The following is a 24409-nucleotide window of genomic DNA, read 5'->3' on the forward strand; positions in this document are numbered from 1 at the left end:
GGACCATTTTTCCCCGTTTCATGTAGTGTTTTGCTTTGAACAAATTCTTGGAAATGTCAAAAAAGTGATCCGGAATTGCGAATGCCTCCGTGCACCTTTCTGAAATGCAACACAGAAGCAGTGGTGCCTTTCAATACAGCTATAACTGCTGCGTTTTCAAAATGCTTAACCACATGACCTACAATACAAAACTATGCGGTGGAGCATCCCACACAATGTGGGCATTCCGTGAACCGTTATTATCACAATAAATTTTCCAATACCACAATAAAAAAAAATCAGGAGAAATATGTAGCGCAAAAGACATGGACACAGGCAGGAGACACAGTGCTAACTTCCTACAAATGTTTATTTCAGAAAGAAAATGTGGTTTTATACTATCATGTTACAGGTAACCATTTTTCATGCACTAAAAAGTGAATCTGGCAAATACACAAGTTCATTTGGCTGCATTGTGACAGAAGGGCTGCTTGCACAATCATATTTCAAAAGGTGCAATCCACTCTGTTTCAAGAAAGTCACGTGTTAACCTGTTTATGCACACTAAAGCCGCACACTTTAGAAAAAGGAATCCATTCGACACGCAGCGGTGGGTCGACAAACCTTTCCCACACAAATGCTGAATGTCCACATGCTTCCTATGCCTATCATTCAGGCATCTGCTCGCTTACCCTACATATTGTTTTCCACAGGAGAAAAGAATTTGATAAGTAACATTTTCAGTGTAACACAAATATTTCCCCAAGGTTCTTTGTACAGCTAACTTCATATTCAGTTCTGAAAAATTTTCATGCAGATATGGCTAAACTTATTAGCAGCCGAAAAAAAAACCTCTGCCGCTAGATCACTGCGCTATTTTCTTCTAAGCCAAGCCATCTAGTAGTGGCAGAGGGGGCTTTTCGGCTCCTAATAAGTTAAGCTCAACTCTATGAAAACTCTTCAGCACTCGATAAGGCTGCACAGCAAAGCTTGACGAAAAATTTTTTTATTGCATTGAAAGTGTTGCCTATCAAATTTCCCTTTTCTGTGGAAAATAATATGTAGGACAAACGGGCAGATGCCTGAATGATAAGCTTCGGGAGCATGGGTGGGAGTTGAAAACATGTTTGCGAACGGTTTGTCGTCCCACTGCCACGTGTGTGAATGTATTCCCCGTCTAAGAAGGCGCGTGGGTTTAAACGTGCAGAAGAACAGGTTAGAGGTGATTTAAAGCACAGTGAACTGACCTTATTAAAGAAATGCAAGCAGCCCTTCAGCGGCATTGTTGTCAAGAAAACTTTTGTATCAATCAACGCTTTGCTAGTGCCTGCCTCATGGTTCACTGAGATATGAAGGTATAAAACGCTTTTCTTAATGAAATAACGTTTATTGAAAGTAAGCACTGTGTGTTTGTCGTCTTCCTGTGTCTATGTCTTTTTGCGCTATTTTTTCTTGTATATCATGAACCAACCAGCCCAAGCATCTACCCTTCAGTGAACTCACAGTGGCAGGTTCAAAGCCCATGTTTGCATGCGGCATGCAGAAGCACTTTAGCCATTACCATCAATTATTACCATTTTGAGACAGTCACGCATCACAATGGACACAAAACTGCTTATCTCTTCCTCCACCATTGTGACAACCGGAAGTTTATGTAGTGTTTTTCTAAACTATTTGATTTTTCTAACCTCGCAACCCTAGTGAGTGAAGCGTCGGTTGTCTATCTTGTGACGGCTGCAAATGTCCCTTGCGGGAGAAACAATTTATGTCTCAGGGCTGGCCAGTTGAGTGAGGTGGTCCTGATGCGTTCAAATAGGACTGTGCCTAAATTGCAGCATATGGAGTGCCCCAAAAGGGAAAGTTGAGACCTCGAGAAAATCTGTTGTGTACATGTCTTGAGGTAATGCAGCCATTTCTCTGATATTAGAACGTGGAGATGACTTTAAGCAATCGTGTTCTTTTACTGAAAGAATCAGGCAAGAGAAGAAAACAGAAAATATGTTGCCTTCATAAGGGAAATATAAAGGGGACTGCATGAATATAATCCGAAAGGTCCACAGATGTTATGAAGGGAGGAAATGATGTCATTCCTTCCGACAGTGTAAAGTTTTTACCTGAACTATGGTACTATTAAGGATTTGATTGTCACCTTAACTTTTGTGGTTTATCTGTGATTTCAAATTGTTTATTTCCTAATGTTTTGGGGATAATAGCTAGGAAATGTTAAGTTGAGAACTGTAACGTCAGGCTAGCTTAACAAAATCCGTCTCTCACAAACCCTGAGAAGAGGCTGAAAAGTATGAAGCATAGTTAATAAATATGAGTTAGATTTCTGTTATCACGCGTTATAGAATATAATATCTTGATTTCTGGGTACATAATTATGGCAACAAAATTTGCCCATGTTTTGATTGTTTACATTTTTTTACATTTGAAGTTAGCTTCGGCCTATGTTGGAAACTTTTCTTACGGTCCTATGTTGTTCTATGTTTAAATCCTCTTAATATGATCTTGTATCTACTCTGAGTATACGTCATATTCTGTTTTTACACCGTGCACTTGGAGACAAGGAACAAGCCGCAAGTTCAAAACATTTTTTTTACTACATTCAGAGCATTTACAGCAATAAATGCATTCTTAAAAGTGCGAATTTTTCTGATTTTCTAAATATTCTGTGAGTGAGACTGCAGCTCGACAAAAGCAGGAGTGGAAGCCCTTGATTAAAAACAAAGAGAGCAGATCCAAATGACAAAGAGAAGCAGTTGACTTTTGCTCTTGGGGCTCGATTTCAGAGCACCACGAAGTAACTTTAATTCAGCTTTGTTCAGGGTCTTACAGCCGAGGCTGTAGAAAATTTTAAATAAATATAGAATATTGATGCATAAATGTGCTTCAAGTTGACAAAAACTAACTGATACTGTACTGTAGATAAAAGTGCTTAAATGCCATTCCACTGTGCAGTGAAAGCACATGAAGTTGTTATACTGACACCTTAAATGTATTTCAAACTGACGCAACACCCATCAATATGATGGCATACTGATGATTTCATTGTATTCCTGGTTCACATACAGTACGCCAATATGACGGCATATTGATGACTTCACTGTATTCCTGGTTCACAAACATTACGGCAAAATGATTAACAGCACCATCATGTGAATATGACAGCGAGCCGTAATACTGACGGCCTAAGTGTATTAAACCAAATCATGATATGAACCATCATTTGAGAATGATGATCTCCTGTCATACTGACAACTTAGGTACATTATATCAAAATGATCAAATGCACCATCATTTGAGAATGGCAATCAACTGTCATATTTACAATTTAAGTACATTATATCAAGATGAACAAATGGACCATCATTTGTGATGGTCGACTGTCATAATGACGGCTTCAATGTATTCCAGGTTGACAAGTAAACATCAAAATGACTAAAAGCACCATGAACAGAATTGACGGATAATGCTTGGAAATAGAGCAGCTAAGAAGTTTCCGTCATTCTGACCAATTTGTTTTTTACTGTGTACATCAGTGCAAATGAAAACAGCGGGTTAGCGGCACAGTTATACGAGGCCAAGCATCGTGCTTCTCGTGTGGCTGCACAACTAACTTTCAAGAACATCTTCAATCATCAAGTTTCATCGAACTTTCGAGGTTCTACCTGCAGTCCACCTTCATAGGCTGGAAGGACAAGCTGTATACGCAGAAGGCCGGAGTATGCATTAGGTCTAGTGTTGCACCGGTCTTGAGTGACATCTTAATGCGTCCTGAGCGTCATGTGCCTTACAGACATCGAGAAGTTTCTCACACCCGATGCGAGGCTTCTGCTAACCTCATCACGTGTGTTATATCTGATTTTATTGAGTGAAGCTTTTTCTACATTCAGAAATTACTTTTCTCACCAGTTGCAGAAAACAAAACTACCTCTGGTCTTGCAGACTATGGAAAGAAAAAGACAACGTAACCCTCAAAATGATCTCATGTGATGAGCGAGTTGAAACTGCCATCAAAGTGCCTGACATACAACTGTTGTGCAGGCCATGTACAGGAGTGACAAAAATGGATATCAATAAGCGATGGTTCTGTCGACAGTGCACTGGGAACTAATATCTTTTTTAGGTAAATTATTCCATTCAGCCGATTACCAGGTCTATTTAGCTGGCATTTATTTTTACGCAAGTGGGTAAAATAATTTTTGATGTTCTTTGCATCTTTAGAGCGGCCCGGAAGACACAAGCAACCCTAGTCCTTTCATATGTGCTGAACTTCAGAATATACTTTAAAAAATAAATGTGCAATAAACAATGTCTTTGTATGATTGAAAATATTGCGGGTTTTTCATATGTGCTAAACTTCAGAATATACTTTAAAAAATACATGTGCAATAAACAATCTCTTTGTATGATTGAAAATATTGCGGGTGTGAAAATTATTTCAGCCCAGTCTGACAACAATTTCAATCTTCTATACTCTGCAACAGATAAAGCAACACATAAGTAATAGATATTTCAGTCTTATGTGCAAATGAAAGGTATATCATATGTGATTTGCGCACGTTGACGAGTAATAAGATACAGGCGTCTGAACAGTCATTACCAGGAGGCATGAAGCAAGCTGCATGGCAACATCCATAGATGATTAGTTAAGACACGGACCAGCGCTTATCCGTCTTTTGTGCGTCTGATCTTCATTTGTGCGCTGTAAATTTACTACCTTATTGCAACCTAATTTCGATGCTGAGCTAAAATGTGAAACGAAATAAGGCGTTATGCAACAAAATCCATGATCTCCGGACAAGCGCACCAACTGAGCTTACTAAGCGGAATGACGTAGCGTTTTCAGTCGGTCGATCATCTGTTTTTAAAAGGTCCCTAACTTCTACGTAAAAGGGCAAAAAGTCGGAACAGCGAAGCATAGTCATGAGTTTTCAGATATATATATGTTCGAGTGTATTCCAAGGCAGGACACAGACCATCAGCGCTACGTTGACAGTTCTCCAAACCCAACGCCTTTAGGAATCGTACGTGCGTCGCAGACGATGCTCATGATGTGGGAACGCAAGCATGCAAGAGATAAACTTTACAACCGAAACAAATCCATCGAGGTCTTACCGCATTCTGAAAAAACCATCATAAAGAGGACAAAAAAATTTAGGCCAAGCGGCTGGCAAGTGGCTAGGTCAAACCTAGCCAGTCCGAAGCGTCACACATTGCGTAGAGCGGTTTCCAGTTTGCCGCATTGTTCAAAACTGTATGCAATCTCCAAGCAAGAATGAAATGTTTTCCAAGAACTTATTTATAACTCGGCAAGGAAAATGCGCCTACGGAATCAAAACGACCTCAAAGCCGCGGTCGCGTCAATAAAATAAAACCAAAAGGCACAAGAGTATGCACATGCACAGATTATAACAAATGCACTATTCTCGCGGCAGTGGGCCAACAAAAACGTCAGCCACAACAACGAAAAAATTTCGAGGTGGGCGGAGACCACATGGGCTGTTTGGTTATTATTGACCAGCATTGTTCGTTCATCGCATAATGAAAACAGTTAGGTAATATGGCCTTAAAATGGATAATAAAAAAATGGATGTTTCATCACCACAATAAAACGTTAATATACAGTGGCAAGCAGACGAAACCGGAAGCAAACATTTCAAGAAAATGAACTTCCTTAATACAGCAGTAACGACCAAAGAGGAAGGAAAAGATGTCTTTTCCTTCCTCAGACATTTCAGGCAGTAACAAGCGCACTACTGCATGAAACGACAGGTTCTCTGTACGCATTGTTGCTGTCATGCAGCAACACGCTGAAAGCTCACAGCAACTAGCCGTGCCGCTCGTAAGTACAGACTTCTTGCAGAGTTCAGCGCGGCGTCGCTGTCTCTCTCGTACTGAATCTCATATCATCCATAAAGTGTAAAATATTCTCACTACCTCGGCGCGTCTCTTTTGTGTCCGGACTTCGAAGCTGTACCTCCGTTATGATAAGATGCAATATTCTCCCCCCTCTCTGCCTATTCGAGTGGCTAGCTGGAGTCGTCAATGCACCATTAAGTCACCTTCGTCCAATCAGCCACATACTTTTGGTGCGCGCTTTGAAAAGTTGCTGGGGTTGTTTTGGGCTGCAGTGGCGTGCAACAAGTGGGCCTCTGGCGACATAGACGACAGGAGTGAACCGCGAGAGAACGACAAGTACGTACACGGAGCCCGAGTCGTCGGAGCCTGCAGGCATGTCCAAGCTCCGTGCCGAGGTGACCTCGGCCGTGGCCAACATTCCGTCGTTGGTGATCGTGCTGCTGTGCGTGCTTCGGCTCGTCTTTTTCGTGATCATTGCCGCCCTTTCGGTATAGTGTTCTTTCGGTCAAGGTGCACTCGGGCGCCGGGGGGCCCGAAGCGCGCTGCCTCACGGCGTGCTGTTTGCGCTCCGCGGGCCGCGTGTTGGAAGGCCTTGAGGTGGGGGCGCCGCCGCGCCTGGGTCGTACACGTTCGCTTGCCACCGCCGCGCCGGGGAAGACGCAGTGACGGCGTTGCAGTGCCAGTCGCACTAGTCGCACCACCCTGTACGGCACCTAGTAGACCTGGCGGATGGCGACCAGCTGTCGGCCGAGGCGAACGCGAAGCGTTTCTATGAGTGCACGGAGCCACGCAGCCCGAGCCAGAACGCGCTGGCGCTACTTAAGGCGCGTACATAGTCCGACGCGTTCAGCGCGCGAACAAGCGTCGCTCGCGGTTAGTCACGCTACGCCGGTTTCGCCACGCTATGCCACGCCAGACGAAATGTGATTCCATTTATACTTTGGCGCTGCGCGCCGCTGGCGACTCTCTTCGGAACATGCGCAGAACGGTCGCCGACCCGCGGGCCGTCTGCATCGTCTGCACCCCGTTCTGAGCCGCAACCGTTTCTTCATCCGCGGCATTGCGACTACGGAACATGACTAGGATATTATCCGCCCGACAAAAACTTGCTCTCACTTTACTAGTATTTACTCCTTCCGCTCTGGTCGTTACTGCTGTATTAAGGAAGTTCATTTTCTTGAAATGTTTGCTCACCGATGAGTGTGAGCTCTCATTATTTCTATAAAAATGCACGAAGGAAAATTGAGCCTTTATTATGCTTTGTAAAAACGAATGCTTCAACTCTCCGCGATGCTGCTTCCCAATATTTTAAATTTTGGCTGCACTGCATTTACTCTCTCATAATGGGATTAGGCGTTGCTTTTAAGATTCTTATTGCGCATTGAAAACTGCTATTACCAACGCCTCCTTGCGCAGGATGACCAAGGCCTCGTTCGATAAACTTTTGAGCCTTGTCCGCACCCGCAACCGCATCCTACATCCGCCGAACCACAAAAGCCCAGTCAGTCCAAGAGAAAGGCTGGCAGTCACGTTGCGGCAAGTATTGTGAATTTATTATAAATAACCTATGTACCAATTCAATTTTTTTTTATCTGACAGAGCACTTACGACTACGTTCCATGTTACTTGCTGTAAATGTATTTCCTAGATTTCCAGATGAAAGTGAGAACATAACTTTGCGGTATTTTTAGAAAATGTATTTTTTCGATGATTCTTGTTTTTATACAGTACTGCAGCAGAAAGAACGATTCTGTGTCATTTCATCACTACTCGCGCTGCAAACACATTTCCACCCCACCGGCATGCCCCGTACTTCAGTTTTTTTTTTTTTCGTTAAAAAAAAAATCATGTCTGAAATGCTGAGTTTTTAACTGTTGAACATAGCTGAAGACAACTGTGCTGCCCCCCTCCCTCCCCTGCTTGAAAAATTGTATATTAGCAATCCTTTATTATTGAGTGGCGTTTTAAGCTTGAAACGAAGAGGCAGTGTTGAATTATAATGCAGTTTTTTCTCCTACCTTTTACAGGTTCCTGGCAACCGGCGGCTCCATGAACGATATTGCTATGAGCTATCGCATGTGTGTATCTATGTCTCTGGCATTCTGAAGGAGACCCTGCCTACCATTTGGGACTGCCTTTCCTAAACTGTGCTGCGACAGCCCTCCTCTTTAGAATGGGAGCTCATTTGGGAGGCTTTCGACACCAAATGGGACTTCCCTAATGCTGTTGGGTGCATAGATGGCAAACGTTTCGCAATCACGTGCCCCGATGAGAGCGGTTCCGAATATTACAACTACGAGGGTTTTTACTCATTACTGACGCTGGCGGTTGCCGACGAAAACTATCGCTTTGTTCTGGTAGATATTGGTGCGAAGGGCCGTCTCTCTGATGGCTCTTTCTTCCGAGAAAGTCCTCTCAGAAAGATCTTCACATTCACGTGAACCTTCGTCAACAACGGCAACCCCGTGGAAAGTGACCGCTATCGTCGGTTATCAGCGATCACCTAGCGTCACTTTGGTCAAGCTCGCCGAGGATGACAGACTCGACCGCCAACCAATCAGCTTATGTGACACCGAGGAAATCTATACTATAGGCGAGCGGCACAATGCGTTCGTGGGATTTCGAGCCGGCACACTGGTCGACATGAGGCTTACAGCAGTCTTGTTACTGCAGGTTTGTACTTACTTCCCTTTGCATGTTTTATACCATTATGTACATTGCCGGCTCCTCCACTGATGGCGTGTGCTTCAAATCGCAGCATAACACATGCAAGGCCGCGCCTAAGATGTTCCCGTTGGTTTGCGAATCGTGTCCTTTATTTGTTTGGTCTTATTGCTATTGCTTACGGGTGACTTAGAGGTTAACCCCGGTCCTCTTAATACCACTGAAATGGATTTGTTGCAAAAGCTACAGCAAGTTGAAGCAATATTGATAAGTAAACTGGACAGTATTGAGACAAGGTTCTCTACACAGGCTGCAATAAAAGCAGTCGGTGATAAACTAAGCTTAACTCAAGACTGGATTGAAGAATAAATTGGTAACTTACCAAGCTGATATAATCAAACGCCTCACTCAACAGGTGAAACAGTTGAAGACTTTGTAAAGCAAGAGTAATGATCTGGAAAATCGAAACCCTAGGCAGAATCTTGTCTTCTATGCAGTAGACGACAAAATTCCCTCTGAAACGTGGGAGGAATTAGAGGTCCTAGTAAAAATATTTGCAAAACTGTTGTGCTCAAGTGCTGTGTTCTCGAATGTGACTAGAGCAGCGCGCCTTAATGGACAGACACCGTCTCCGAGCGTCGCCTCGAGACCTCGCCCCTGTCCGTGCCCAGCCGAACAGTGATTCCGGGTATATGTGACCGCTTTACTATCGTCGCGAGTATCAATTCTGAAGTGCACCGTCGGAAAGCGTGTGAAGAGCCGTCTATTTTTTTTAAAGAGGTGATTATTCCACTATGGTCCGAAAAGCTCGTTCACCATTTGCCTGTATTCGAATGCTTGTCCGAAGAATCTGATGTGCATGAGTTGAGGCCTATGTTTAAAAAAACGTTACTCGAACTGACAGATATGTTTGTACCGAACATGAAATCCTCAAGGTTAAAGAAAAGAAGAAACCCATGGGTGACCGCACGAATCCTAAAGCTTATTCAAAAGAGAAGGTGCGCGCCCTAAGATTTGAAGAAAATAAAATCACTTCATCTTCCAAGACTCTCAGATTACCAGTGAATACAAACTGAGCATAATAACGGCAAAAGCCGAATACATTTCTATGCTAAACGATAGCATTGAAGAAAACCACAAATTATTTTGGAAGTATATAACAGGGTGTGGATCTGAATCGTTAGGAATCAGTGAATTAGTTCATTCGCCACGGTCAGGTCCTCAACGATGAGAGTAAAAGCAAGGTCTCAATAACTATTTTCACTCTGTCTATTTAAATAAATAAGACGAGTTCTGTATACCAACTGTGAGCATGTGTGCCTGCGATGCAACAAGTAAAAATTTGCGTAGACGGTATTTAGCGACTGCTGGAAAACGTCGCTGAAAGTAAAGCTATTGGGCCCGACGATATTTCACCTCGTATTTTGAAAAGATGCGTGGTACGAATTTCTCGTTACCCAAATCTTTAGCAGATGGCATTTTACCGAATGACTCGAAAATTGCACATGTCGTTCCTGTTAACGAGGGGGGTCCCAAAAAAGATGCCAGCAATTATAGACCCAAATATCATGTAAATACCTTGAACATAATTTGTACACAACGATAATGAGGCACTTAACTGATAACAAATGGTTAATTAGAGAACAGCACGGATTCCGCAAGGGTCTTGCAGAACCAAAATGGACGAATTTTATAAGGACTTGGCCTCAGGTGTCGATGAAGGACAGATGGACTGCATTGTTTTGAATTTTCAAAAAGCAATTGATACAGTCTCACACTCACTCTTTGTTAACACGCTTCGAGCAATAAACATTAACTACTCTGTATTAAAATAAATAGAAAATTACTTGTCTCAGCGGCGACAGTGCGTTTTATTAAATGACAAGAGCTCAGGGTACGTCAATGTTACGTCAGGCGTTCCGTAAGGCTCTGTTTTGGGACCAGTCTTGTTCTTGGTTTATACAAACAACATATCTGAAGGCATTGTATCCTCTGTGCGGTGTTATTTGCCGAAGACTGTGCTGCGTATCTGACAATTCTCACTGATAATGATGTTTTATGTTTGCAAACAGATTTATCACGAATTCAGTCCTGGTGTTCCACTTGGAAGATGAATTTAAATATCAAAAAGTGCATTCATGCCTGTTTTAGCAAAAAGAAAAGCCTACTGACTCCCAGTATATGATTAATAACGACCTAATACGTAAGGAAGCTGCATGTAAGTATTTAGGAGTAACGCTGTAATCGTATTGTTCATGGAATGCGCATGATAACGACTTGGTACGTAGGGATAGTAGGGCACTAAATTTTAGTCAAAGGAATTTGAAGTGTTCTCATAAGAATCTAAAAACTACGGCCTATGTGAGTTGCGCAAGACCTGTTTTGGAATATGGATTTGCGGTTTGGGACCCTTATCGAGCACACTGAAAAAATTCAAAACCGCGCAGCAAGATTCGTCTTGGCACGATTCAGAAGAAAGGACCGTTCAAGTGCCATGAAGGATGAACTCGAATGGAAAGTGCTTGCCTCCCGCTGAAGAAAATTAAGGCTTAAACTGTTATTCATGATTTGCCATAATAAAACTGGTGTTAACAAAGACGCATATTTTAAAGAGCCACACGGTCTCTAGGTGCATAGACCAGATACACCTAAAATTCGAGAATATCATGCCCGGACTAGTACTTAAGCAAATTCCTTTTTTGTTACATCTATTATAGAGTGGGATCGCTTAACTGAAATGCAAGTCTGCTGTGTGAACGAAGGTGTCTTTTTTCTATGCTTTTATCCCCCTGCTGTAACTCCTTCAAGGGCTGCGGGGTAATCTCTGAAAAGAACACTTTGTCTGCGTGCATCTTTGTAGTCAAAAACGTTTCCTACCACTACTGCTTACCGCAGGTTCTAGGCGACAATAAAGCCAAGCTAAATCTAACGCCTCAAAAATAGAACAAGTTTTAGTTTCAATAAAGGCATCGGGGAACTCACCTTACACTTGAGAAGTCCAGCGTAGTCATCGCGAGTGTGATGCTCTTACCTTATCGTGCAATTTCAAATCGGCGTCCCGGAAATACCCACAATCTCCAGCTGATCACCTTTCGACACCACGGCCACGGGCACGTAATCCAGGAAACCGTTTTCACACGCACCGCATGTTCACCAAAAGTCATAGTTCCACAGCAGAGCAGCAATTTTCTCTACCGCAACTTCCGAGAGTCCACATTCGGGCAGCCACCTTGGAAATGTCAAATGTGAAAGCGACGCTATCTTCCACCAAGCGCTTCCGGCCAAAATTACGAGTCGCGCCGTCTGCGGAAGCCTCCCGAACGCAACGGGTGCGTCTTGACCGATGACTTCAAGGATCTAGACAGAGTGTGCACACTGTCCGCAATATTCAATTGTAATGTACTAGCTCCTGTTATCTGGATACGTCCACAGAACACAAACACACAGGACTCATAATTAAAGCTTTCAACCGTGGTATCTGGATCGGCCGCACAAAGCGGTGATGGTGGTGGATCGCTTGGAGTACTTTGTGGGGAGGAGACACCTGGTTGTGACGTATGTTGGCATCACTCTTGGCGACCAGGGGGCCCCTGGCTGAGGAAGCTGGGAAGGGATGGGGGACGCGCAACGTGTCGACGCGACGAAAACATGTAGTGGGGCACAGTCCCAATGATGAGTCCCAAAGCAGGTTAACCCGTGGGGCCTGTCACAGCAACGCCTCTTGCAAGCGCGGCACCGCGGCGAGTAGGTGCGTCACTACTCCAGGAAGAAGCTGGGACGATCTGGTGAACGCCAGGAAGGGCCTGGAACGATGTCCGGGTGGGACGCTGGAGGGCTGCGGCGACGAAGTTAGCCGGAAGCAGGAGAGGACCGCTGATGGAGCAGCGGAGCGTCATCTGACGCTTGACACCGTTGTTTCCGGCGGCGCATCTAGTGACAGCAGAATGCCAGGTGGGAAGTGCAGCAGGAGGAGCAGCGCGAGAAAGGGGCGACCAGTGCGAGCGACGTCGGAAATGGGGCAGCGGAGCTGACGGAGGACATTCAAGAGGCTGGGCGGCGTGTGAACGGACGTACGCGAACCCTGCTGTCGAGCGCCTCGCGTAACCGAGCCCGCCAATTGCTGAGGTGCGACTAACCTTGGACTGACTACCTGTGAGCACTCAGCACTACCGCCACCTCCACTCCGACCAAAGTGGACTCTTCCAGACGCGCCTCTGGCCACTGAGCGTACCCATATCTACGTGGCCCATTCATGACGTCAAGCATAGCAGCGCTCGCTCCTTCCCAAAAACGCCGCCCTGTAGGAACATAGCAACAGCGCCGGCATTTCACCCGGCACCGCTTCGGTGGTGGTGGACGACGGCTGTTGTTGCGGCGCGCGTCTTTCTCTCCCTCTTCTTTTTTTCTTTCGTGTCTATTTTCTCTTCTGTACGCACTAGGCAGCGGAGATGGCTCAGCTACAGAGCCAGTAGCTGGCCCGTGCATTTTCTTTTCTTTCTTCCTACAGCCGCAACAACAGCAGCAGCGCGGAGTCTCTCGCGTCGCTTACTCGCGATTGCGCAATATGATCTGTAGGTTTTTGTTTTTCTATTTTTTTAACAGCTCTATGTCCCCGTGGCTCTCCTCTTCGAAGCGGTTCAGCAAGGATGCGAATGCGTAAAGTTGGTGTCGGACAAAAACGAGTGCTTTTCAGAGCTCAAGGGGTTTCTGGAATACTTCCCAGCGAAATGTCTGGGATATGCACGAATGTAAGCCCATTATGTTTGGAAGTGCGAGCACGCTCGTATAACATCGTTGATAGGCTCCCAAAGCATCGCTGGGCGGCGCTGCGGCTCCTGATGGGCAGCGCCATCTGTGGCAGAAAAATACACAGTGGGGCGCCGCCGGCTTGGCTCGCTGCCTTTGCGGCGTGCGCCGCGCGCTTTCTCTCGCACGAGCACGCGCCCTGACGCGCCCCCGCAGGCGCATCGCGACATGCCGCCTGCATTCCGTCTTGATTATTGGACAACCTGCCGCGTATTTCCATGGAGGAAGCGTATTTATAGGCGAGAAAACTTTTATTCACGTTTGTACTGCACAGCAGACGACAGACGGCAATGAGTAAATACTGATTGTGAATGCGTTTCCCACGTTAGCGAAAACGTAGGAAGTGTATTTCGACGTAAGTCTGCTATGTAATTATATTATTGTATATAAAATGTTTAAAAACTGCAAACGTATTATCAGTACTCTGAAATAAAGAGGCTCGCTCGTTGATCATCGTTTTGGCCTGTAGCATTAGATCTGTATACGGTTTTGTTTTTATTATAACGACGTTGCTAACGCAAATCTTGCAGTAGAAGAATGAGTTACAGTCCGAAGGAGGTGTTTCTTCAAGGCACGAACGCTAGCAGTCTCAAAAGCACATGTGTGCTGCACGCGACATAACCAGCTCGCTGGCTCGGAAGGCAGGTGAGATCCAAGCTTGTACTACATAGTGTTTTATTTCGGTTCTTATTAAATGGTTGTGCTTCATTTCTATTTGGTTTGCATTAACGAAACCTGTGACGCGAATAGGGTGCTCCGCGCGAGTATTGTCAATCGAGCCATAACTAGGATCGCTTTTGTATTGCACTTCCGACATATTTTCGTTATGAATAATAATAATGTTGGTTCATTTATTGGCTAATTTGCGGAAATCTGTAAAAGAGTTTCAGCTCAGCAAGGCATGTCCCCCCCTGTAAGGTCGTCAACAGCGCATGTTTTCTCGAGTTTTCTTTTTGTGTGTGTTTGTGTTTCCTGCCGTTTCGGGCAGCCGGCCCGCGAGGTGCGCGGGCGGAGCGGCGCCCGTACCCAGGGAGGGGGGACCTTTTCTTGTTTTGGGTTACAGTGTGAAGTGTCCCTGCTTGTGCGCGTTATCTGTTTTGTGTCTTTCTTGAGGGGCGAGGGGTTTCGCGCATTGAAGGGCACTCTGCCGTTCGGTGTTTGGCCTGGTGGCTAGCGCGCGAGGCTCCGAACGCCGTCGGCGGACCCCGTCGAGCGTCCGTTGGGTGTTGTTTTTCTTATTTTGTATGTGTAAAGCGCAGTCGTAAATCTCGTGCGCGTCCTCGAGAGTGGAATGCCAGTGGTGGAAAGGCCGGGGTTGGGACGCTTCGGCGAACTGGACCTCGGCTACGGTGTTCCACGAATCTGTGTGAACGGGGGGGACACCAAGGACGTTTTCACGGAAACGGAAAGCGCGCGAAAACGACGAGGTGCGATGGGTGGCCCGGGGAGTTGCGGCCCGAGCGAGGAAGAAGACGGACGTTCTCCCGTACGCTCGCTTGGGACGACGGACTGTCCTAAGCCGGAGGGCGACCCAACTCTGTGTTTTATTTGTTCTTCCTCTCAACTGTGCTGTGTTTGTTCATCCATTCAACCTATTAGTTTAATTAAATCAGTTTGTTAATTTAATTCGGCCCATTGAAATTCTTTCGACGAAGCAAGGAGACGGGACCATTACCAACAAGAAGAAGAAGAAAAAAAAAAAGGAACTTCAAGAACCATCGAAAAGAAGTTTACTGGCGCAGCCGAATACAGGATCACCGTCTCCCGTCAGGCTTCGGCGATCACAAAAAAAAAAAAAAAAAAAAAAAGCTTGTTCAGCAAGAAGACCTCCAGGCCGATGGACAGCGCTTGAGAAGGAAGTCTCCGTCGAGAGAGGACAGGGCGAGAACACAGCAACATTGTGGCCGACGGACAGAGCCATCACTTCAGATCGACGGACCGACACTGATGCTAAGGAGCTAGCGGCTTAGCATCGAGAGACGCCCAGCATTGTGGCCAACGGACTGAGCCATCAGTGCGCGTAAGGTGCGAGCCGCGCACCAGCGAAAGACGCCACGCATCACGGCCAACGGACCGAGCCAGCGGTGCTCAGCGCATCACGAAACTGACTTCCAGCGCACCGGCCAATGGATCAGCCGCTAATGGACTAGCGGTGGACTTTCGTGTGTTTTCCAAGGGGTACATCGCGCATTGGCAGCGGAGAGAAGCAAAGCCCGGGCGCAAGAACGGCAGACGACGCGGTAGTCGGGGAAAGTAGGGTGGCTACGCCAGCGGAAAGGTGAGTGGCCCTTATGCTGGTCCTCGGAACCCACTGGTGCTGTGCGTTTTGTAACGAATAACAGGAATTGTGCATGATTCTTCGTAGCGGTGCAAGGGTCACGAAAATGAGTGCGGAGGGGAGCGGAAGTGATAGCGGAGTTTCAAGAGCAGAGGAGGCGACGGGGGCAGGCGAAATGATGGAAACAATTGGATGAGCAGGAGCAGATAAAAGCGGTGGCGAGGCTCCCGATTCAGCTATGCGACGGCTAGAAATGGAGCTGGAGCTTAGGAAGACCACGCTGCTCATTGAGCGGGAAAAAACACGTCAGTTAGAGCTGCGAAGTGGTGGACCACAGGGCTCGCTAACAGATGGTAAGCCGACGCGCGAGGAATCACTAGCGCATTTCGCAAAACGGCTTAAGAGTTTACTGACCGCAATTCCCTCAGATCCAGAGGTTCCAGTGTGGCTCGAGGGAATCGAGGGCATTTTTCGTTCCTATAGGGTGCCTGAAGAGGTTAGAAGCCATTTAGTTTTGCCTCTGGTGACCGCGAGAATCCCACACCTCTTTTCTAAACTTTCAACCGAGGAGCTCGACAGTTACGATCTGGTAAAAAAGACGATTCTGTCCGAGTTGCGTCTGTCGCCAGGTGACTACCTCAGGCAGTTCCGCAATGCGCTTCCGGCTCGTGACGAGACCTGGCAGCACTTCGCGTCGCGAATTGAGAGCTACTATGCTTTTTACATGGCGGCGCGGGGGATCAAAACGCTAGAGGGCCTGATTGCTCTCCACGTGGCTGACCAGATGAAGCAGACACTGAGCACTGAGGCGTATAAGTACGTGAAACGAGAGGAGGGGGACGGTTGGGTGAGGCCACATGAGATAGCGAGGTTGGTGGAGGCTTACGAGGATTGCGAAGGTAAGGGGTCGGGAAGGAAGCAAACAGTTGCAGGCAGAATCCCCTCTGGCAAACAAGCAACTTTGCAAAAGTCCGGCCTAGCTGCGCAGGAACAGCCACTCTCCTCGAGATCCTCAACATGCTTCATTTGCGACGGACCACATTTCGCTCGCTCTTGCCCTAAAAAACCAGCAACTGGTGACGCGCATAAGAAAAGCGTGAACAGAGTAGCGCAAGAAAGACTTAACGCTGTCGACAACCATGACAGCGGAGCGGTCGGACGGGGAACGACCCGCCACTTTCCGCCTTGCGGGGAGCCATCGGGGAAGGATGGCCTCGCGTCACTAGAATACGTCGACTTTAGATGCGGCGAGACGGGTCTGAGGGCCCTGATCGACACGGGTGCAGAGATAACGGTGATTAAAGAGGGCGCCATACCCAGCGACCAGGTGGAGGTGGTGGGCAATATACCACTAGTGGGAGCTTTTGGTGCTAGAGTGGTAGCCAAGCTCGCTAGAGTGCCGCTAAGCTTAGCAGTAGATCGGGATCGGCAGATCAGAGAGAGTGCGTCGCTGTTGTGCGCCGTAACGAGTGAGCTGGCGTCCAGGGAAGCAGACTGCTTACTCTCTGCAGAGGCTTGGGACATGCTTAAGCAGGCACGCAGCAGAGCTTGTGAGATGCCCGACATGAAACTAGTGGAAGCCGGGACCCTGGGCACTGGCAGCTGGGGAGAGCAAGAACTTCGGCCGTTGGGAAACAACGAGGCAGATCGGAGTACGGATGAGGTACCAGTGGCCGCTAACGAGACACACCTCGAGGCGACGAGAGCGCAAGAGAATCATGTATTCCGTGAGGCGCAGCGGTCGGACCCGGGCCTCGCCGATGCTTGGCGCCAGGGGAAAGCGAGTAGCCACGGGATGTTCGTACGCGATGGCTTGCTCCACCACAAAGACAAAATTGCCGGCATACTGTATGAGCAGCTAGTGCTGCCTAGGGAGAGAAGAGGCGAAGTACTGATGCTGGCGCATGAGTCCCCGTGGGGAGGGCACCTGGGAAAGAGGAAAACAATGAACAGAGTAAAGATGAGCTTCTACTGGCCGGGTGTTAACGCAGACATCAACGAACATTGCAGGACCTGCCATGGATGTCAAATGAGATCAGACCGCCGAACAGCAGATAGAATTCCTATCGCCCCGCTCACGCGGCCTAGTTACCCCTTTCAGGTGGTGAACATCGATGTTATCGGGCCGCTTAACCCCCCGTCAGCAAGGGGACACAGGTACGCGCTTTGCGTCACCGACCTACATACGCGCTGGCCAGAAGTCGTCTGCCTAACGTCGCTTACAGCGGGGAAGACGTGCGACGCGCTTCTTGAGATTTTCTCGCGCACCGGCGTCCCGGAAACGATATGCAGTGATCAGGGTACTAATTTCGCCGCTCAGATGACGCAGCTACTCTGCGAGAAAATCGGCAGTTCGCCGCGGTTTTCCACTCCGGAGCATCCTGAGAGTAACGGCTCCGTCGAGAGATGGAACCGCGTTTTCAAAAACATGATTTATCATGTAATTGAAAGTGACAGGCGTAACTGGGACAAATGTGTACCTTTCCTGCTCTGGGCATACAGAGAAGTGCCGCATGATACAACGGGAGTCTCTCCATTCCAGATGCTCTACGGGAGACACCCGACGGGACCCTTGTCCATACTAAAGAAAACTTGGTCAGGAGAGGTAGATATCCCCAATAATCTTAGAGAACCAGCGGCCCGATACTTGGAGAAGTTGAGGGAGCAGTTGCAATTGGCGGCCGAGATGGCGGGGCTCACCGCCACCGCGAAGCAGGGAGCTTATGCCGCGCACTACAACCGCCGTGCCCGACCAAAAACATTCAACGTTGGAGAGGACGTAATTTTGTTTCGCACGGACAGTCACGGAAAGCTCGGCGCAAGGTGGTGCGGCCCCTATAGGGTCAGTTCGAGGCCCCGCCAGAACTCATACGAAATTGAGGTGGAAGACGGAAAGAGAAAGGTGGTACATGCAAATCACCTGCGCCCATATCATGCGAGAGTAAGCCACACAAGCGTGATTTTTGGCGAGGATGCCGAATTCGGGGAAGTCGAGTGCGCCCCGCCGTCCGATGAGCAGCTGGATGGTTGTTTGCCGTCCAGTGCGACAGAGCATCTGACTCCGTCCCGGGATGAGCAGATACGCCAGTTGTTTGGGTCATACGGAGATGTATTTCAGGGACGGCCGGGAGCGGCGCGCATCGGAGAACACAGGATAGTACTGAAAGAGGGGTTCATCCCGAAAAAGCGGTATACCTATCGCGTGCCTCAACTCCTCAAAAAGGAGGTAGCCAGACAGGTGGACGAGCTGCTAGATTCAGGGCTCGTATATCCGGCTTCGAGCGCGTTCGCCCATCCAGTGGTGTGTGTAACTAAGAAGGACGGCTCACTCAGGCTTTGTGTGGATTACAGGGCCTTGAACGCCGGTACTGTGGACGACGCTTTCCCTATGGCCCGCCAGCAGGAACTAATCTTTCGCGTGGGTGGCGCGAAATTCATTACCCTAATAGACCTAAAACGAGGGTACTGGCAAATTCCTCTGGAAGAAGAAAGCCAGGAGAAAACGGCCTTTGTTACCCACGTCGGGCAGTTTGCGTGGCGGGTCATGCCCTTCGGACTGAAAAACGCGGCCGCGACATTTCAAAGAGCCATGAACGAGCTGCTAAGGGCACACCAAGAGTACGCTTGCGCGTACTTGGACGATATAGCAGTATTCTCCGGAGCTTGGGAGGAACACCTTGATCACCTTAGGGCGGTGCTCAGTGCTGTACGCGAGGCGGAATTTAAAGCCAACCTACAGAAATGTCAGGTCGCGGCACCGCACATCCGGTACCTGGGACACGTCGTGGGATCGGGGCAGCATGGACCTGACCCTGAGAAAGTTGACGCCATCAATGAGTTGGCGACGCCTGGCACAAAACGCGAGCTCAGGAGTGCTCTCGGTCTCTGCGGTTACTATAGAGACTATGTTGAAAACTATGCGGAAATTGCTAGACCCCTCACAGCGCTGACGGGAAAGAAAGTGCCAAATTGCATTCCGTGGAATCCAGAGGCGGAAGAGGCTTTTAAGAAACTAAAGGCAGCACTTTGTAGAGCGGCGATGCTCTCAACTCCGGATCCTGACAAGCCATACTGGCTATTTACGGACGCATCCGCTTTTGCGGCCGGCGCCTGCCTGGCCCAGATGGATGGATCAGGCAGAGAGCTTCCCATATCGTTCGCGAGCCACCGGTTCAACGAAACGCAGATGAGATGGGCCACAATTGAGCGAGAGGCCTTCGCAGTGATGTGGGCTCTACGCAGATTTGACACTTGGGTATATGGGGCGCGGGTGCATGTCGTATCCGACCATAATCCTTTGGCCTACATCACGGCCAGCCAGCCAGCCGGGGCAAAACTGGCGCGTTGGGCTTTGGCGCTGCAGCGATACAATGTGACTGTAACCCACCGAAGGGGCACCGCTCACGCAAATGCTGACGCACTGTCACGCTTGCCTCGCGCACAGGGAGGTAGCGAGCCGATTTAGCGCCCAACACCGCTTTTGTCACCAGTGGGTTTCGGGGACAATGCGGTCGGGCCACTCATGCGACTCTTTGTGTGAAGTGTATTTGCATGGCGTCTTGTTCTACGCCCCCCCGTGAGGTGATTGTATTTAGGGTTCTGTAACTCGGCGCCAGATTGTACTGGCGGTTTTGTTTCTTTTTTTTTTGTGCGTTGTAATGAAGTTGTGACGACCTTTATGTTATTTATCGTGTGCAACAACCAGTGAGGTTGTTGCAACGATCTTAGGAGGGGCGTGTAAGGTCGTCAACAGTGCATGTTTTCTCGAGTTTTCTTTTTGTGTGTGTTTGTGTTTCCTGCCGTTTCGGGCAGCCGGCCCGCGAGGTGCGCGGGCGGAGCGGCGCCCGTACCCAGGGAGGGGGGACCTTTTCTTGTTTTGGGTTACAGTGTGAAGTGTCCCTGCTTGTGCGCGTTATCTGTTTTGTGTCTTTCTTGAGGGGCGAGGGGTTTCGCGCATTGAAGGGCACTCTGCCGTTCGGTGTTTGGCCTGGTGGCTAGCGCGCGAGGCTCCGAACGCCGTCGGCGGACCCCGTCGAGCGTCCGTTGGGTGTTGTTTTTCTTATTTTGTATGTGTAAAGCGCAGTCGTAAATCTCGTGCGCGTCCTCGAGAGTGGAATGCCAGTGGTGGAAAGGCCGGGGTTGGGACGCTTCGGCGAACTGGACCTCGGCTACGGTGTTCCACGAATCTGTGTGAACGGGGGGGACACCAAGGACGTTTTCACGGAAACGGAAAGCGCGCGAAAACGACGAGGTGCGATGGGTGGCCCGGGGAGTTGCGGCCCGAGCGAGGAAGAAGACGGACGTTCTCCCGTACGCTCGCTTGGGACGACGGACTGTCCTAAGCCGGAGGGCGACCCAACTCTGTGTTTTATTTGTTCTTCCTCTCAACTGTGCTGTGTTTGTTCATCCATTCAACCTATTAGTTTAATTAAATCAGTTTGTTAATTTAATTCGGCCCATTGAAATTCTTTCGACGAAGCAAGGAGACGGGACCATTACCAACAAGAAGAAGAAGAAAAAAAAAAAAAGAACTTCAAGAACCATCGAAAAGAAGTTTACTCCCCCCTCCCCCCTTTCCAAGAAAAAAAAAAGGTCTCGTTCCTAGATATTGTCTTGGTCTTAGGGTACATTCACACAACATTGTCGATCGTGGACGTCGCACGCTGGATATCTGTTGATTTGGTTGCTTTCAGAGCACTCGCAAAGCAGGGAGAAAGCACACAACAAAGCAAGACACGCGGGTAGCGAAGAGCTGGATATTCCTTCACCCCCTTCGCTTTGTATGCATGGTGTTAAACCACTGTACTCTTTCGATGCCTCTCCAAGCCGTCTTTACCAACTGTCGACATTTCTGAGTTTATGGAGGAGGAAATTAGCTCTTTTCGTTTCCACAAAGAACGCAAAACTTCTTAGAACGCTGTCACGCGGTTGGAAAACAGGTTTTGTGGAAACGCTTCCAAAGGAATCTGCAAAGTTTCACACATGAGCCTCGTCTTTTGGCGCTTCGCCTACTATTGTGGCTGCCAATAACACAATGCTACTTAGTACCTCCGTTTCGCATCAGCGGAAGCGTTTTTGTATCGCCAAATAACCGCCAGGCGCAACTCAATCGCCGCACGCGCACAGGAAGCTAGCGGAGCGTCTGCTCCGGCGACGTCCCATCGTTTCACATTTCGCCACCATGCCAGGAATACGGCGCTGCCATCGCGCGGCGAAACTTGAGCTTGGGTTCCCTATAGCAAACGCTCTTTTATTTTAACTTATAACTTCGTTCTGCGTGAGAAGGCGCACATCGAAGAGCCCATTAACTCGGAGATGGGGCTTGCGTTGCAGTGATTTCATAACTTTGGTAGTAATTTCTTATGGACGGCCTTTATTTATCCCGAGTCCTCAGCATATTTATAAGTAAGTCCCATTACTAGAACAATTTATTTTTGCCTCTCTATTATGGCCAGACCTTCTTGCATCACGTATTTCGAGTGTCCCGACCGCTCTTTAGGCAAGCACCATCAGCGGGTGAGACGGCTTCATACACTTGAAGTCACTAACTACAAACACTGTGTACATAAATGAGAACGTATTTATTAATGCCGAAGAAGCTTCTATGTCCTCAGTAAAATAATGTGAATTCCTCAAGCAAAGAATAATTTGAGCCACATACAACACCGTTGAAATTGCCATTTGTATTAATGTATAAATGCATGGACTCCTCTAATGGCGTTGTATGTTTGTTTTTACTTTAATAGCAAGAGATGCAAATTCTCGTCCTAAACTTGGAACACTTCTTTCTTAAGTTATTTGCGGTTTTCGTCAGGTTATTCACGTTTAGATATTTGCTTTAGGGCATTTAATATGCCTTTTAAAAGGGTTGGTGATATTTTCAAAAACGATTGCTCACGGCAGAAAGCGGCCGCGTTTTTCGCTCTGCTGAAGCACATGAATTCTATAGTAAGTTGCGGGAGAGCCTTGAAAAACTGCTTCTATTGTTGCCGCCTTTGTTAAAATTCTGAAGCGGCCATTTTGTTGTGATTTTATTTTGCGGCAGCTATTCAGCGCCAATCTTCACAACTCATGCAAGGTGTTCAGTTCAGTTCAGTCGTTCAGTCGTGTCCGACTCTTCGTGACCCTATGGACCATGTCACGCCACGCTTCCCGGTCTCTCACTATCTTCTAACATCACATCACTTCATCTGCAGTGCCTCGAGGATGCCATCTAACCATCGCGTTCGCTGCCTACCCCTTCTCCTGCGACCCTCAACCTTTCTCAACATCAAATCTTTCTCCAGCGACTCCTCTCTTCTCATCAGATGACTAAAGTAGCTGAGCTTTAACTTTAGAATTTGACCCTCCAGTAAGCAGTCAGGGTTTATGGTCGACAATATCGACTGATTCGATCTTCTGGCAGTCCAAGGAACTCTCAAGAGTCTTCGCCAGCACCACAATTCAAACGCGTCAATTCTTCAGCGGTCAGCCTTTTTCACAGTCCAACTCTTGCATCCATACATCACAACTGGAAAGATCATAGCACGAGTTATACGGATCTTGGTTGGCAGACTAATGTCTCTGCTCTTTACTAGGCGGTCAAGGCTAACCATTGCTCTCTTTCCCAGAAGCAGGCGTCTCCTAATTTCATGGCTGCAGTCTCCTTCCGAGGTGATCTTGGAGCCCAAGATCACCTCCAAGTACCATGCAAGGTGTACTTTTGACAAAGTTTACAGTGCACATTTTTCTGCCTTCTTTGCCGAAAACGAAAATTTGCCTGCCGATTTTGATACCTGTAACGCACATTTTAAGTGTCCAAAAATCCGGCCACGAACCATGATAATCGCTTCTTTTGAGTACAGTGGTAGTCTTAGGCTCTGTGAAATGCCCGAGAAAAAATTGTTCGGCGGTGTTTTTTATGTGGTAATATTCCGCTGCACGGTTTAATCAAGGTGTGGGTGTCACGTGACACCGTCACTCGGGGTGGCGACTAGCTAGTTCGGGTTGATTTCGACGCCACGCGTAATTGTATGCAGACGTGAACAGACGGAATCAACACTTCCGAGCATCAGGTTTACAGGAAGAAATCGAAGCCGCATGTGCCCATGTGAGTGTAAAAATATTCATGTGGACAGAGAGAGAGAGAATAGAATAGTAAGGAAGAAAGGTTAACTAGGCGATGCCCAGTAGGCCACCCTATACGTGGGGTGCGACCGGAACACAGGGAGAAAAAGAAAAGAAAGCGCGTCAAGGAAAGGAGTCTGTCACATGTGCAGATATCTATAGTAAAAGGGGGTAGAGAGCGTACACCTAAAGTCTTGAACTCAATCCTGAGTTTTTTAAGGACTTAAGGAGCGCATTCACTGCTTTCCTTTGTGATGAAGGTATCGTCCAAGAGCCCCGAATCTTATCTTGTGTAAGAGGGCGAGAGTGCAAGCGGCGGAGCGTAGCAACCAGGAAGGCACGCTCACACTCAAACTGAGGGCAGTCACAACGTATGTGCGCAGTCGTTTCAGCACACCCGCACTGCTCACACGATGGAGATTCTGCCATTCCGATGAGATGGGAATAGGCTTTTGTGAACGCTAGTCTTATCCACAGGCAACACAACAAAGGGACACGAGTGGTCAGGCGGCCATAAAGTATGTACAACTTCACAGGCTCCCCTCCTCCTTTGCGTCGAGAAGCTATGACGAGGAAGAGAAGGAAACAGATATCACTTCAGAATTTATTGATGTCGGATTATCAGCTCGTAATGTTCTTCAGTTCAGTTCAGTTCAGTCGTTCAGTCGTGTCCGACTCTTCGTGACCCTATGGACCATGTCACGCCACGCT

At 47.7% G+C, this 24409-nt stretch overlaps 1 protein-coding gene across 1 annotated transcript; it reads left to right on the plus strand.

Moving 5' to 3' along the window:
* The first annotated feature begins 12065 nt into the window (after positions 1-12065).
* LOC146200857 (uncharacterized) lies at positions 12066-20057 on the plus strand. The gene is made up of 3 exons (XM_084592451.1): positions 12066-12459; positions 15793-15945; positions 16021-20057. The coding sequence occupies exons 1-3, from the start codon at positions 12066-12068 to the stop codon at positions 20055-20057; spliced, it is 4584 nt and encodes a 1527-aa protein (XP_084448577.1).
* The last annotated feature ends 4352 nt before the right edge of the window (positions 20058-24409 follow it).

Source organism: Amblyomma maculatum, chromosome 2 (genome assembly GCF_055883805.1).
Source record: "Amblyomma maculatum isolate TAMU_Amacu chromosome 2, ASM5588380v1, whole genome shotgun sequence".
NCBI classification, from domain to species: Eukaryota; Metazoa; Arthropoda; class Arachnida; order Ixodida; family Ixodidae; genus Amblyomma; species Amblyomma maculatum.

Coding starts and splice junctions, on each gene's coding strand:
- LOC146200857 (XM_084592451.1), top strand. CDS start 12,066: ATGTTGGCATCACTCTTGGCGACCAGGGGGCCCCTGGCTGAGGAAGCT. Junction 12,460..15,792: donor TAGTGACAGCAGAATGCCAG/GTGGGAAGTGCA, acceptor TTGGATGAGCAG/GAGCAGATAAAAGCGGTGGC. Junction 15,946..16,020: donor ACAGGGCTCGCTAACAGATG/GTAAGCCGACGC, acceptor CAATTCCCTCAG/ATCCAGAGGTTCCAGTGTGG.